The sequence below is a fragment of the Sinocyclocheilus grahami genome, unplaced genomic scaffold (genome assembly GCF_001515645.1).
Source record: "Sinocyclocheilus grahami isolate Dianchi unplaced genomic scaffold, SAMN03320097.WGS_v1.1 scaffold208.1, whole genome shotgun sequence".
Lineage (NCBI taxonomy): Eukaryota > Metazoa > Chordata > Actinopteri > Cypriniformes > Cyprinidae > Sinocyclocheilus > Sinocyclocheilus grahami.
In genome coordinates this window covers 958894-975998 of record NW_015505387.1, presented here as the reverse complement: position 1 = coordinate 975998, position 17105 = coordinate 958894, and the positions used below count along the sequence as shown (strand labels likewise).

Below are 17105 nucleotides of genomic sequence, written 5' to 3'. Positions count from 1 at the left end.
TGGGAGTCAGTGGTGTGTCTATGGTGTGTCTCTGGGAGTCAGTGGTGTGTCTATGGTGTGTCTCTGGGAGTCAGTGGTGTGTCTATGGTGTGTCTCTGGGAGTCAGTGGTGTGTCTATGGTGTGTCTCTGGGAGTCAGTGGTGTGTCTATGGTGTGTCTCTGGGAGTCAGTGGTGTGTCTATGGTGTGTCTCTGGGAGTCAGTGGTGTGTCTATGGTGTGTCTCTGGGAGTCAGTGGTGTGTCTATGGTGTGTCTCTGGGAGTCAGTGGTGTGTCTATGGTGTGTCTCTGGGAGTCAGTGGTGTGTCTATGGTGTGTCTCTGGGAGTCAGTGGTGTGTCTATGGTGTGTCTCTGGGAGTCAGTGGTGTGTCTATGGTGTGTCTCTGGGAGTCAGTGGTGTGTCTATGGTGTGTCTCTGGGAGTCAGTGGTGTGTCTATGGTGTGTCTCTGGGAGTCAGTGGTGTGTCTATGGTGTGTCTCTGGGAGTCAGTGGTGTGTCTATGGTGTGTCTCTGGGAGTCAGTGGTGTGTCTATGGTGTGTCTCTGGGAGTCAGTGGTGTGTCTATGGTGTGTCTCTGGGAGTCAGTGGTGTGTCTATGGTGTGTCTCTGGGAGTCAGTGGTGTGTCTATGGTGTGTCTCTGGGAGTCAGTGGTGTGTCTATGGGGTGTCTATGGAAGTCAGTGGTGTGTCTATGGAAGTCAATGGTGTGGTGTTCAACTGTTCGGACACCAACATTTTTCAAAATATCTTTGTTTGTGTTCAACAGAAGAAAGAAACTCATACAGGTTTGGAACAAGTGGAGGGTGAGTAAATGATGACAGAATTTTCGTTCCGCAAGTCTTCTCCTTTAAGAGCCGTAAGAGACTCTTAGTAATGCCCTTTCAAGTATAAAAAACTACATGATTGAGAGGTGTGTTTCTACACCAAACACACTTTCACCAGTCCCAAGGATGAAAATCAGTTCTTGTTGTTTTCTTTTCAGTATGGTTTGTTCACACATCCTTTAATAGCTGCAGGTTTGCAGGGCCAGACTGTCCCAGACTAGCTTTCATGTTACACGTTAGGTTGGACACGGAAGGAACTGAGGGCTGTGTCTCATTAACTGGTTTACTGGGTCACTAAGTTTGGAGTCAAAAGTCCAAATACACAAATTCCTGCTTTCTGTCTTCAACACAAATATCCTGTAGTCATTTTAACGGAAAGGCTGAACTTCATAAATGTCAGTTTGGAGCTGTTATAGCGTATTTCAACTATTTACCTACTTTACAAATGAATGCAGTTTTATTTGGACTTTTACGTTGTGAGAACCCATAACATGGACATGTTAAATTAACGAAATATGGCTGATGGAATGTCAAATATCTTTTTAGTAAGCCCATATTTAAGTTGTACAATTTAACAAAATGTTATATTTATGAGATATGTCTGCCACCACTTGCATATTTAAAATGCGAATGGTAAAAAGGCACAATAATATGTATAGTTACATGAGGGCAAAGGGGGGAAGTGTCTATTCTTACCTGTAGTACCTCAAAAACCGCTTTAGGCGATGAATCCGGCGTTCCCTCTGAACAATAGTAAAGCCCAAGGTGCGCATGCGCGTTGCGCTTCAATGCGAAAACTGCGGTTTCTTGCGCCTTCATCCCGGAAAGACTTGAATATCGGTATGTCCATGCTTCATCTCTTTTCCTGACGAGACCTGCTATATTTAACGCCGGTAAGAACAATTGGACACTATTACTAATATATAACATGTGTCTGCTATAAAGAGAAAAAGTGTTATGATGATAATAGTAACAGTAGCTGTATTAGCATGCATGCTACCAAAACAAAAGCAGTTTCATACTAAACTGATTTAGATTTTAAATGGGTTTACACCATGTTACTTCATTGCATTATTATTATATTTCATTGTATTATTATATTTTCTCACTCCTTTTGATCGTTCGCACAGTATATATATTTTCAATTTGAAAGGCACGGTAGCAGTACAGTAGTAACGTGTAAAGTCTCTATTTAACATGATTAATAACACGATATGATCTAACACAATCCTCCGTTTGATCCTGCATTGCATCCCGTGCACAAGCACACTCGCTGTTCCTGGAGCATTTGTTTAGTGGTGATGCCGGTAAAAAGTGCAGACAGAGTTAATTAAGGTGGTTTGGAAAGTTCTTTGAGGATATATATATGTATATATGTGTGTGTCAAAGGCGAAAGAAGACTTTATTCATTGGCTCAAACTGAGTAAAATCTGCAATTTTGTGCAGTTGCTAATAATTAAATGGGCAAGATGAAAATTAAATGTGAATTGTAATGTAAGTCATTGAGATCTTTATAGCAGTATGGTAGACTGCATAATTGCATATTAATATAATTTGTCATTCTGTATCTCCCAAATAATGTCTTGGTAAGATGATATTTAAATACTTAGTTTTATGATCAAAGCTATGTAGTTTTTATTGTGGAGGCAAAACATAAAATGCAATGCAATACAACAAATTGCGTACAAGAGGTTTTACCGCAAAGTTTTAATATGATAAAGACAGAATCATGTTGATAATTTAGAGGCTGTAGAAATGTAATACAGCAGGCTTTATAGGGTTAACAATTGCTGCATTTTTGTTGTCCGCCTATGCAAAACAGTTGAGATGTTCATTAATGGTTAAAATGCATTGTCATCATTCTGCAGAATGCTTCTGCTTCAGTCATTTACATCTGGGGAATATTTATTTGGGAGAAATTACCTTTGCACACTTCCGTAATGGTGTAAACCAGGGCTGCCCAAACTCGGTCCTGGAGGGCCCGGTGTCCTGCAGAGTTTAGCTCCAACTTGCCTCAACACACCTGCCTTCAAGTTTCTAGTATGCCTAGAAAGAGCTTGATTAGCTGCTTCAGGTGTGTTTAATTGGGGTTGGAGCTAAACTCTGCAGGACACCGGCCCACCAGGACCGAGTTTGGGCAGCCCTGGTGTAAACGTTTATAAAAATAATAATAATTAAAGAATAACAATTTCAGCAACAAACTAATGAGATTAATGAGAAATCTTGCCAGTTGGCTATAAACCAGTGCTGTGATCAACAATACATTTGCATCATATGTAAAATATTGTTTGCTTAAAAAAATAAAACTTGTGTTGATGTTGAAGCGCACTTTTACCATGAAATCACATCTCAACAGTTTGATTGAATTTCCCAAAATATATTAGTCAGTCACCAAACCTGGTTCAGTAAGTGTGATTTGATCTATTCAGAAATTCTGTGAAACAAAGTCATGCTCGTCTTTGAAATATGCATGAAAACAATGCTCTGTTATGAGCAGTTTCACTGCTGCTACATCCTGACATGATGCTGATGAAAACTGTATATGCTTGAAAACTGCATTGAGTTTTATATGCTTAATACAGTGCTGTCTATGTTAGACTCTAGGCTATGAAGACTATCAATGCGATCTAGATTAGGCAGCTCACCAGGTTTTAATGCCCAAAAATGCTATCCTTATAGACAGGTATGTTATAATCCCCAAAAATGCAGTTTGACGACTATAATGCCTCATGCACTTGGTTTTGAGACAGAGCTTTATTTTTTTTCACTTATTTCATTTTAGTTTTTACACTTATGTTTCTTTGTTGTAATTTTCTGTATTACGTGGCTATAAATGTGCTTGTAAAATACGCTATATAAAGTTTGCGCTTTCTTTTTCAGAAACCCGTTTTGAGGTGTTTGTGGGTCTGTGACCGAGCATGATGGGTGCACTCGGGAACGGTCGACGTGGCGGTCGCTCTCCGTCTTTGCTGGTGGGGGCTCTCATCGCCTGCGTCCTCCTGCTCGGCTTCAACTACTGGGTCTCGAACTCGAGAAACGTCGAGCTGCAGGTTTGACACTCTGAGTTTAGATGTAGTCTGTGGCAAGTGATGGTGTGAGTGGCTGTTAACTGTAATTTGCTTTGTGTTGTTCTCCAGAGCAGGATATTGGAGATGGAGGACCACATGAGGCAGCTGGCTGCAGACAGAGACCGAGAGCAGCAGAGCAAGCTGAAGGCCGAGGAGGAGACGCGCAGACAGAACGAGCAGCTGGAGTTAATGGAGGAAACACACCAGAGACAGCAGGAGAACGCTCTCATCACCTGGAAACACGAAAGAGTATGAAAACACTCATCTTACACTCACTCACAGCAGTTCAGGTGAAAACTCCGAGCTACTGATCATGCGGTTCTTGGTCGTTATTTAAAAAATGCATTATTTTTATTATAATGAATCAATTATAATAATTATTTTATTATAATAAATAAAAGTCAAACGTTTGGAATAATTAAAATGTTTTAATTATGGCTGTCAGTTTAACGCATTAACTTAATTAATTAGTTATGAAAAAATAACGGGATTAAAATATTTTAACGCAGTTAACACACTGGCCCCGCCCCCAGACCTGTACGTCATATGTACACTTCATAAAGTTGACTGTTGACAAATATGATGCAGGGCAACAACTCCATAAATGCAGATATGCCCTAAAATTCTAGATTTTGGGGCAAAAAATGCTCCTGTATGAGTTTTTGTCTCATATTTATATCATATGATAAGCGATATCACGAGCAGCGAGAGCAATATCACAAGTACTGTTTGTCTCGAATGCAAATGTGATTTTATACAAAAGTTAATTAAATAAGTTAATATTGTGTTATATTTAAAATACAATGGTGTCTGTTTTTGCTCAGTTTTGCCAACAAAAATATTACATATAAAGCCACAGCAGAATTGTTGTGTGTCTCCGAGCAACACAGCGGTGTTTAGTTTCTGAATGAATCCACGTTTTGAACGAATCGTTTGAATCAATGATTCATAGACCCATTCATAAAGAGAGCCATTTACTGAATTCCTGGCAGTTTGTTTTGATATTATTTTATTTTAGGCCTATATTATAAACCTAATAAATAATTGACCTTGTTTTTTAATGGAGTCTCTTATGCTCATCAGGGATGTATTTATTTGATTGAAAATACAGGGGAAAAAAACTGTAATATTGTGAAACATTATTGCAATTTCTAATATTGGTTTCCTATTTTAATATACTTTAAAATGTAATTTATTCCCGTGAAGCAAAGCTGAATTTTCAGCATCATTACTCCAGTCTTCAGTGTCACATGATCCTTCGGAAATCATTCTGATATGCTGATTTATTATCAGTGTTGAAATTTTGCTGCTTAATATTTTTTTTTTGGAACCTGTGATACTTTTTTCTTTGATTAATGAAAAGTTAAAAAGAACAGCATTTATTCAGAATAGAAATATTTTCTAAAAATATAAGTCTTTACTATCACTTTTTATGCATTTAACACATTCTTGCTGAACAAAAATATTAATTTCTTTAAAAATAATAATAATAATTACTGGTCACAAACTTTTGAATAGTAGTGTATATTGTAACACAAAATTAATATTTTGAATAAACACTGTTCTTTTTAACTTTTTATTTATCAAAGAATCCTGAAAAAATATCACAGGTCCCAAAAAATATATAAAGCAGCACAACTGCTTCCAACATTGATTATAAATCAGCATATTAGACGGATTTCTGAAGGATCATGTGACACTGAAGACTGGAGTAATGATGCTGAAAATTGCTTTGCTTCATAGGAATAAATTATATTTTAATGTATATTAAAATAGAAAACTTTTATTTTAAATTGCAATAATATTTCACAATATTAGCCTATTTTATGAAATAATATTCAGTATTTTAATCAAATAGATAGAGCCTTGATGAGCATAAGAAACTTCTTTAATAAACATTATTGATCCCAAACCTTTGAATGGCAGTGTATTATACTGTTAAAAAAAAAAAATTCTCAGGTAACCTGAAATGTACACAAATAGCACATTAAAGTTAAAAGTTACACACTTTTTTTTGTGTGCGCGCTGTACAAGTCTGGTATAAAGAATGCTTTTGCTCAGGTGGCCGAAATGTACGCCCAATAGAGAAAAGTTTTGCTCAGCAAGAAAAAAAATTAGAGATTATTTCATGTAAAAAAAAAAAAAGAGGAAAAACTTTAAAGGGATAGTTCACCCAAAAAATTTAAATTAGGTCATCATTTACTCAAACCTGAATGACTTACTTTCTTTTGTGGAACATAAAAGAAAGTATTTTGAAGACTGCTGGTAACAAAGCTGTTTTGGTTACTGTGGAGGAAATTTTATTTCTATCTGAAATATTAATATTATTTGCTTCACTGTACTAAAGAGTATTCTTTAGACTGTCTCTGAGTGCTTCAGTTTGCTTTAATGTGCTTGAGTTTTTGATGAGCTGAGAGATAACAGGAGACAGAAATTTTAGTTTAGTTTCTTAGACGTTGTAGCGAATCAGCTCCTGGGGAAATATGAATAATTAATCATAACTAGTTATAATTAATTATAAATATTTAGATCCCCTGTAGATATTTACTTGACCTCTCAGGGTCAACTGTCTGTCAGTTCTAAGAACGTTAATTTCCTGGTTAAGGGAAATAACTTTCTTACTGTACAACTCTACACATAGCCTGTAGCATAAATCTGCATGATTAGGGACTCCAGTTATGAGCAAACAATGAACAACGTCAAGTGTGATACAAGTAAGACTTTATTAACTACATAAACACTTAAACTAGTCTTAACAAACTACATAAACACTTAAACTGGTCTAACATACACATACACGCACACGCACACATACAGTTGGTATAGGAAAGGGTTAAAGCTTAAGCAGTAAAGAGGAGAAAAACCAGTTATATCAGCCTTAGTTGCCATGGAACCAGAGGCCTGTTCTGCTTTCCTGAGGTGTTACGCATTTCAGGGGAAGGGTCCATAGGTCCTCATATGGCTTGTTAACTGAGGGGTGTTACAGAGTATTTGTTAAATCTAGCTAACAAAATATATATTGTGTGTTTGATTGATCCAGACGCTACAACGTCCTGGCTACTTAGAAAATGATTTGCATTAAAGGGATAGTTTACCCAAAAATGAAAATTTGATGTTTATCTGCTTACCCCCAGGGCATCCAAGATGTAGGTGACTTTGTTTCTTCAGTAGAACACAAATTATGATTTTTAACTCCAACCGTTGCAGTCTATCAGTAGTATAATTCATGGCAATGGTAACAAAATCTATGAGAGTAAAAAAAACATGCACAGACAAATCCAAGTTAAACCCTGCGGCTCGTGACGACACATTGATGTCCTAAGACAAGAAACGAGTGGTTTGTGCCAGAAACCGAACAGTATTTATAAAATTTTTTACCTCTAATACACAACTATGTCCAACTGCATTGTCCGTGCAAGCGCCGGAAGTGATCTCTCGCTCGTATACGTCACTCATTGTTTACACAGTGCACAGTCATTGTAGGTACGACGGCTAATCAAAATGGTACTTACTTGCACTTATCCGGTGTGACGAGAGGGGCGGGGCCGAGAGCCGTGGGAACAGAGCGAGGCCGGTAGAGTAATTGCGAATGCGCGACACCTGCACCACTCACCGGTCTCGAGTCTCACGGAGGAGCTCCCGAAGGATACAAAGGAGGAGTGACGACAGGGAAAGACGAGAGAGGACCAGGCCTGGATTTTATTTTGTGTTTTGGTTTCGTTTGTGTGCGTTTATTTTGTGTTTATTTTATTATTAAAGTTTTATTTAAATGTTCGCCGGTTCTCGCCGCCTCCTTCCCGACCTACAAACTTTGTTACATCCGGATTGTTCAAACTGATGTTCATGTTCATATGTTCATTATTTTTTTCATAGTTTTTTTTTTTCATGACATTTCCAATTCTAGAAATTTAAAATGAATGGCCTATTACACAAAGCCAGTTTCCGTGATTACCCAGGTATGTTTCGTTTGAGCAGTGTTCATGACCATAGTAACTTAAGCTACAAGGCTAACCTGTTCTGGAGCTGGTTTTATTCTGGGTAAGAGATCATAAACCAAAACTGGACTAATCAACTGTGAGCAAAGGGACATATATCTGACACAACAATGTGACACTCCCTGTATTTCATAAACCGAATTAAAGCACTTCACAGTGAAAGAATTTTAGAGACAAAGTCATCTATCCTTTGGTGTTAATATTATTGCAAAATTTGCTGTTAACAGATCCTCCTTCATTGTGCTCAAATTGGGACGCTAGATGGTGCTATAGGGTTATATAACAGAAATGTAATGTGGGCATCACTAGGTAGGTATTGATGGCAAAAAAATGCCTAGGTTGACATGTATGCTCTAATATCTGAAAATGCTCTCTACATAGGCTACCTAGAAAAACTACTATATAGGCAGATATTCTGTTATGCTCAAAAATGCTGTCTACATAGCAGCTCACTAGGTATTGCTGTCTATATTAGCAGATCTGCTATTATAACCAAATTTGCTCTTTAGGTAGGCTGGTCACTATGTTTTGATGGCCAAAAATGTCATATTGGATATGCTAGGTGTATGTTTTTAGTTCCAAAAGTATTTTCTCTGTCATAGGAGAATCTGAAGCTCAACATTTCCTCCAGTGCTAAAACAATGCAAGACATGAAGAGTAAGTGTCTACCTCATATGTGTTCTATTGTATGTGCTCTATGATGCATATCTTTTTTCCTTCACATTACTGTTGATTTTCTGTTTCTAGATCGAATGAAGTCATTAATGGAGAATGTCAATAAAATGCAGAGCGAGCTGAAATCCTGTCAAAGTAACATGGACACAATCAGTAAGAAAGCCACCAGTGAAATGTAGGTTCATTCTGAATGCTCTAATCTACAATACAAAAGACATTACATTCCTTGATCAGTGGGATAATAGCTGTGTGTGATGGGATTGTGCAGGACTCAGTGTAACAAACAAATTGAGGCCGTGAAAGAGGAATGCAATGCAAAAATCGCAGCTGCCAAACTGGAAAAGCAAAAAACATCTGAAAAAAATGCTCCACAGGTACAGCAATGCGAAAAAGTGTCCTTAAATGCCTCCTTTATAGTGATTATCTTTTTTGGTGTCTCTTTCCCCCTTTCCACTGACACAATCTCTGGCCTTCACAGAATGCTGATGGTTCCATGCAGAAAGTCTCTGTTTCGAAAGCCAAATTTGATGTTCCTGCTACAAATCATTCAGATAAGAATGCGGCAGAACCTCCAAAAGGCAAACCAGATGTGGATTCACAGTCTATAAAGGATGCTCACATCCAAACCAATGAGTTAGTTGTGGAAAAGTATGAGGAAGGTATGAGTTGCTTGTTTAAGTCTTCTTTGTGGTTTCTAGGTGGTTGGTTACTGGCTTGAGTCCCTTATTCAGTGCAAGTCAGATCACTCAGAAGAGTAATAGCAAAGCTCTCCTCAAAAAAAAGAAAAAACACGATTTTAGATTTTTCATGCTAGTTGCACAATGTTTTGATTTTATCTTGAACGATTTATCCATGCATGTTTTCTTTATTATTATTATTATTCTTTCTTTCCTTTTTTTTTTTTTTACTTTTTAATGTTTAATAAAAATTTCATAACGCAGATATTCTGGTGAAATGGCAGACTTCTCTCTTCTGATAACGTATGCCCAACTTTTCCAGTTATTTTGTCTGCTTAAACCCCATCCCTGCAAGCCTTATGTTCATCTGCCTTTTTTTTCCAGCCCAACCTTCACACCTCAAAATCCATTTATCATTTAATGCTTAAACCTTTCCATGTTTTCTGATAATCTCTCAGTCTCACACTTGGATGTAAATCATAGTACAGAAGAAAAGATCTGTCGCTACCTCCATTAAATCATGACTTGCAACCTCTGGCTAAAATACAATTGGCGCGCTAGTGGCAGTTGTAATGAATTAGAAATTTGCTCATTTGCTTGAACAGTTGCGTACTGTTTTGTCACACAAAATGTAAACACATTCAAGGCTCAAATCTATGGAAGCCCGTTTCCGCCACTAAATAAAAAAGGTAATTGCAACTTTTCATCTCGCAGTTCTGGCTTTTTTTTTCTCAGAACTGCGTGATACAAACTCGCAATTGTGAGTTAAAAAGTAATAATTGCATTACTCGCAATATTAAACTCGCAATTCTGAGAACATATCAGTCTTCCCCCTCCCCCCTCAAAATTGGACTTTAACTCGCAATTGCGAGTTTATATCACGCAATTCTGACTTTATAACTCGCAATTCTGAAAAAAAAAGTCAAAATTGTGAGATAAAAAGTCGGAATTATCTTTTTTTATTCCATGGCAGAAACGGGCTTCCATACAAATCACATCCAAAAATTCTACATCTGCAGAGAGTCCGAACTTCACACAGCCAACCATGCGACTCTCCATTGTTATTAAGTGACTTTGGGTATATAGTCTGTCATTGTAACCAAAACCGTGAAAATGTGGTTTTAGGTTTCCATAATATCACTCTTATTAAATGTGCCCCCTTAAACGCTGTTCACACCAGTGACCGTAACATACTCGGTTACTAACGTAAGCTTGGTTCCCTGAGATTCGGGAACGAGTACTGCATCTTGCTTAAGATGCATATGGGAAAAAAGCCTTTTTTCTCCTGAACTGAAGCCTTCTTTCATTCACGCAGTAAAACTGCACAGCTATTGGTTCGTGCAGAGCTTAAAAAACAAACCAATGTCTTGGCAGCGGAGCTGCACAAGCCTATGGCGACAAAGCCTGCCAGAATAGGCGGGGCATCTGGCTATATAAGCAGGCGCTCGCCACAGGATTCTCAGGGTTACTTCGACTGAAAGCATGACTGAGTCGTGCAGCATAGCACGTCAAGCAACGCAGTACTAGTTCCCATATCTCAGGGAACCGAGGTTACGTTAGTAACCGAGTACGTTCCCTTTCGATACTTCACTCGTACTGCGTCTGCCACAGGATTCTCAGGTTTACTTCGACTGAAGCGATGACTGAGTCATGCAGCTACATAGCACGGCAAGCAACGCAGTACTCGTTTCCGTATCTCAGGGAACTGAGGTTACGTTAGTCACTCGTACTGCGTCTTGCTTAAGACAGATATGGGAACAGTCCAATCACGCCGTGCTAATGTAGTGTAACGACTTAAGGTATAACTTCCATAAGCAACCAATGCTTATAGAGAAGTCAACAATAACCCAAGGCTAAAACGGGCTGAGCTTTCTAGGTCACACCCGGCCTGGTTAATCGTTCCAGAGTATCCCCCGTACTCCAATGGGGCATTGGAGGCCCAAGGAAGAGTACGCTAGAGAGATGGCGTCTACTATCCATCTAGAGAGTCTTTGCTTCATAACTGGAAACCCCTTCGTGCGGTTTACCGAAGCTGACAAAGAGTTGTTCCGATCGCCTATAGGGAGCGGAACGCTCAATATAGATTCTCAACGCTCTGACGGGGCAGAGCAGAGATAGCTCTCTGTCCTTTTCAGTTGGAGGAAGCGCGGAGAGCGTAATTACCTGTCCTCTGAAAGGAGTGGAGAGCACTTTAGGTACGTAACCGTGCCTTGGTTTCAGGACATTTTTAGAGTCGTTAGGCCCGAATTCCAGGCAGGCAGGGCTAATTGAGAGCGCCTGCAGGTCTCCTATTCGCTTTACTGATGCTAGTGCTAGAAGCAGAGCAGCCTTCAGCGATAGCGACCTAATGTTGGCGGACTGTAGCGGCTTGAAAGCGGGGCCCTTCAGCACAGTGGGCAGGTCCCATGCAAAGATGGTAGGGGGACGAGGCGGATTCATCCTCCTTGCACCCTTCAGGAAGCGGATGACTGCGCTATTTCTGCCCACCGATCAACCCTCAATAGGGACATGAGAGGCCGCTATAGCTGCCACATAGACTTTGAGCGTGGATGGGGAACGACCCTTATCCAGCAGCTCTTGTAGAAATGACAGCACCTCTGCCAATTCGGAAGTGAGAGGGTCTTTGCCGCGGTTTAGACACCAGGTGGAGATAAAAGACCACTTTAAGGTATAGAGGCGTCTCGTAGATGGAGCTCTAGCCTCCGAGATTGTGTTTAAGACTCGCTCTGGGAGGCACAAAGTCTCCCGTCAAGCGGCCAGAGGTGCAGGGCCCATAGGTTGGGCCAAGGATGCCATAATGTCCCATTAGCTTGAGAGAGGAGATCCCGTCTCAGTGGAACAGGCCAAGGGGCTGCTATCAATAGCTGAGTCAGCTCTGATAGCCACAGCTGGTTCATCCAAAGGGGTGCTACCTGGAGAACCCTGTGTTTTTGTTCCCTCACTCGCCTGATTACCTGTGGGATCAGAGCGATCGGGGGGGGGAAGCATAGAAAAGGAGGTTGGGCCAATCGTGGGCCAACGCGTCCCTGGTCTTTGATAAATAAATTTGGCAGTGAAAGTTGTCTTCTGAGGCGAAGAGGTCTTCCTCAGCCTCGCCGAAGATCTCCCAGATCTTCTGAACCGTTTGCGGATTGAGCGTCCACTCCCCTGAGGAGACATTGCTCCTTGATAATATGTCTGCTCCCTGGTTCAATTTGCCCGGTATATGTGCTGCCTTTAGCGAGCGCAGGTTGGGTTGAGCCCACTCTAAGAAGCGCTCCACCAGCATGAAGAGGCGCTTTGATTTATGTAGGACACAACCGACATGTTGTCCGATCGGATTAACACATGGTGCCCTTTCAGGACTGGCAGGAAGAACTGACAGGCTCGACATACTGCTAGCATTTCCAGGCAGTTGATGTGGAAGCCTTTTTCCGCCTTCGACCAGTGGCCGAAGGTCGGTATGCCCTCGCACAGCGCCCCCCCCAACCTGAGTTGGAGGCGTCTGTCATGACGACTGTCCTTCTGTGAACCATCCCCATGGCCACGCCCTGTTCCATCCAGCGGGAGTTCTTCCAGGGGGTCAGGGCCAATACACAGGCCTGACTCACCCTGATATGCAGGCATCCGTGACGCCACTCATGGGATGGAGCCCGTGGTTTCAACCAGCGCTGAAGACCCAACTGTAGCACTGGAGATGCTGCTGCCATGAGGCCCAGCATCCTTTGAAACTCTTTGAGAGGGCGAGCGGTACCGATCTTGAAGGAGGTCTCCAGCCTCCGTATGGCCAGAGCTCATTCTGGCGTGACTACAGCTTTCATTTGGGCTGAGTCGAAGATTGTTCCCAGGAACGAGATTCGCTGGCTGGGAAGCAATGAGCTCTTGGCAAAATTGACCCCAAGTCTCAGGCACTCCAGGTGGCTGAGGAGGAGGGCTCTGTGAGATATTAATTCTGCCTCCGACTGGGCCAGGACGAGCCAGTCGTCGAGGTAATTGATAATACGGACTCCCATCTGTCTCAGAGGGGAGAGAGCCGCATCCATGCACTTCGTAAAAGTGCGGGGGTCCAGGGACAGTCCGAAGGGAAGGACCATATATTGATACACCCTCGAAGGCGAATCTCAAGAATGACCCGTGACGAGGGGCTATCTGGATGTGAATGTATGCATCCTTCAGGTCCAGGGAAAAGAGCAAATTTGCTCTAGGATCTGTTTCAGTGTAATCATCCTGAACGACCTCTTCATGATGATTACATGATACCATCTCTTTTGTGGACGAGGAAGTAACGGCTGTAAAAGCCTGACTCGCTCTGGGCTGGAGGAACCTTTTCCATGGCTCCTTTTGTCAGCAAATTCATCACCTCTGAGCGCAGGACATGGGCATCCCTGCTCTGCACTGAGGTGGGGACCACACCGCTGAAGCGCGGGGGTCTTCGAGAGAATTGGAGTGAATATCCTCGCTTTATTATCCCCATAACCCATTTCCACACTCCGTGGATGGCCTGCCAGGCCTCGGCCCGCGTGACGAGGGGTTGAATTAACTCGGGTGACTGGCCGCAAGGGGGCAAGTTTGCTCTCTTTTTGAAAATGTTTGTGTTTTATAATTTTTTCCGCTATCACAGCGGTTGAGTGCTTGGGCACATGAACGAACCCATTGTTCGCTCAAAACACATTTCCTTCTGTCCCCGGAGCTGAACGGGGTGTCAAGAGGTGTAAGAGAGGCTGCTTGAGGGGCAGTCCGGTCGTGGCGAGATCTGACCCCATCCTCTTCCTGTCTTGCAGATCAGGATGAAGCCTGAGGCGCCGGGTCCAACGCAATCTTGGGTCGGGGTCCCTGGCACTTAGGAGGAGGGTAGCGTCTGGCCGAGCGAGAGCGTCCCCACGTCTGCTGCGCTTTAGCGGTCTGAACAACTGTCTGAACAGCGGGGGCGGCAGGTGCTGGTTTCGCAGGCTGCTGAGTCGGCACAGATTTTAGGCGAGCTGAGGCAGCAGCGAAGCTGGATCGCTTAGGCAGGAAATGTTGCATAGCCTGGGACGATTTCTGTGCCTCCGTGAAGCGAATCATTCGACCGCCGGGCCAAAAAGGCCTTTGGGGGAGACAGGAGCATCGAGGAAGGGAATCTTATCATCGAGGTCCTCCATCTCCGTCAGCGTCAACCATAAATGGCGCTCGAGCACCACAAGGCTGGCCATCGATCTCCCAATCGCCTGGGCGGTGGTCTTGGTGGCACGTAGAACCAGGTCCGTCGCGCTACTCAGATCCCTGAGGGTAGCGGGGTCCAGGCCAGACTTGGAGGATGTGAGGATTTTAAAATCTAAACCCATGCTAAAATCTTTTTAAAATCTAAACCCATTAGATTTTAGCCGACTAAATTTACTGTAGATTTAGTCTATAAAAACTAAAAAAATATACAGATGACTAAAATATGACTAAAACTAAATGGCATTTTAGTCAAAAGACTATGACTAAAACTAAATCTAAATTTTTATTTATTTATTTATTTAGTCATTTATCAGACGCTTTTATCCAAAGCAACTTACAAATGAGGACAACAGAAGCAATCAATTGTAGTATTAAAACAACTAAAAACAGATCCAAAACTAAAAGCTAAAACTTATAAATACTACCTACACACATTTTTAAAAATAAAGAGATTAAATAAAAATGACACATGCATACAACAAAATTTCAAAACTTAACATTGAAATGAAAAACAAAAAATAAAGCTCAAAACAATTCAAAATATTAAAGAACAAAAGGTATGAGTATAATAATGATTCTAACATAACACTAAGCCAAACACCAAAAATAAACAACTACATACGTGTATGTACAACCACACACACACACACACACATATAGACATACACATTTATAAATTCAATATATATATTATTTCATTTCAATTTAATTTGTTGAAGTATTAAAATAACTCAAATGAAATAAAACTAAAAACTGAATAAAAGACCTACACAGACATAATAAATTCAGACATAATTTAACTAAAATTTAAATAAATAACAAATACAAATACTACAAATCAAATGACAGTAGTTTATCAGTAATCCTAAAAAATAACACTGCCAAACACACATGCTAAAAAAACAATGACAGTCAAGCAGAATCCACCTGACTCAAGCTCTAAAAGCAGCAGACAAGGTATCTTAAAGTATGGACGCTATTTTAGTTATCGTTATAGATATCACTCTTTGTTTGACCAGGCCTTCAGTCTTGTAACTTTCTTACAAAAAAACCAAATTCTCCATGTACCTTCAGTATGTTTTTTAACAATATTGTCTGCTCCTCTAAGACTCGCCCATCCCCACCTCCAAACTAGCCAATAAGAATGAGACTCTTAACAAACCAGCCAGGGAAGAAGTTCCAGAAGTAGAGGTGGGCGTCAAAGCACCGGCTTCAAGGGATGCAGGTAGAGTAATGGAGAAAATCCACCCGTCAAAGCACCACACACACACACATTACTCATTTTCTCTGTCTTCACACAGATGCTGTAATGGATGACGCAGAGATTTTAGACCCAAAGGAAGATGACATGGGGATTGGAGACGAGAAAGAGGAAGATGCCAAAATCGAGGACAGGAAAGAGGAAGACGCAGCAATTGATAACGAAGATGTCATTATGTACGACAATGAGGGCGAGATAGAAAAACAGCTCTCCAGGATTAAAGGTGCTCTTCAGTATCATGCAGAAATATTCATGATATAATGTAATTAAACTACTATTTATTTATTTTACAAACTGAGGGCTGACTTTCTAATTAATTTTCTGTGGTAATGTCCCAGAATGCTGTTTAATCTGCATTATTGTATGTCATAAGCACTTTTGTCCTATGCAATAAAATTACAAAGGATTTTCTGCTTTTACAGATGAAAATCAAGGTGCTGGTCAAGATCTAGAGGATGATGTGGCAAATTATAACGGTGATGATGACAACCAACCGGAGTCTGAGGATGGGAAACAGGCAGAGCTTGCAGACATGTAGTTCCTGATCACATGATGAGCCTGCTGACAGTAGCCATCCCTCCAGCTAAAGACTGTCACAGACTCTCATTAGTGACTGTTCTGAACCTCTCAACGGTTGGAGAGGACACCTGCTGTAAAGAATGATTTGTGCTGGGTGAATACTGCACTACTGTGTAATGAAGGATATGAGTTCAAATCTCATCCGTCTTACCAGGACAGGCATGGTGAAAACGTTCTTCTTCTAGTACTGATTTTAGGTTAAACTTGAATGTAACTACTACTCTTCTGACATCGAGCCTTTAAATGAATACATCTTGGTGAATCTTCCCTCTTAAATAAGATGCTTTGTTTTTTTTTAACAAAAGCAACAGCTGTTTTGTTACAAAAGCTACTTTATCTTGTCTTCACGGTTTGTTCTGTTTTGATGTCTAAACATTTTAGCTGCTGAAAAATGCATAGGAATATTAGATGTTTAGACTGAAAAAACACTTATCACTCATTTAACAGTGCAATCCAGTCTTTTATTTGCTGTAAAAATGTACTTTTATGTTAATGTAAATAATTGCATTTTAATTTCTTTTTAACATTTAATGTTGGGAACTGGAATTTTCTTTTGGTTTTTTTTGTAAGAAAAATGGGTTTCTTACTGAATTTCTGATCTCGTAATAAATATTTCAGATGCACTTCTGCCTACAGTGTGCATTTAATGGGTTAATAATATAATATAATAGCCTACCTCCATAAATTCCATTGAAGGTTGGACTTTGTTCAGCAAAATGAACCAAGTCTTGATTCAGTTGGAGCGTTATTTTTCAATAGTTGAGTTGTTTGAAACCCTACACATACACAATCTTTGAACATATTCTAAATTGCGGCCAAAAGATATTCTATATGACCGATTTGA

General features: G+C 40.6%; 1 protein-coding gene across 2 annotated transcripts; it reads left to right on the top strand.

The window, feature by feature from the left end:
• The first annotated feature begins 1561 nt into the window (after positions 1-1561).
• On the top strand, positions 1562-16743 carry LOC107595755 (Golgi membrane protein 1-like). 2 transcript variants are annotated; one of them, XM_016286248.1, is made up of 10 exons: positions 1562-1718; positions 3706-3875; positions 3963-4142; positions 8491-8545; positions 8636-8738; positions 8832-8937; positions 9042-9222; positions 15530-15646; positions 15723-15905; positions 16105-16743. In XM_016286248.1, exons 2-10 carry the CDS (start codon positions 3744-3746, stop codon positions 16218-16220), a joined length of 1173 nt encoding a protein of 390 aa, XP_016141734.1. In that variant the 5' UTR covers positions 1562-1718; positions 3706-3743; the 3' UTR covers positions 16221-16743. The 2 variants fall into 2 exon arrangements, with proteins under 2 accessions (XP_016141734.1, XP_016141736.1); XM_016286250.1 differs by having other exon boundaries at positions 1563-1665.
• Positions 16744-17105: the final 362 nt, after the last annotated feature.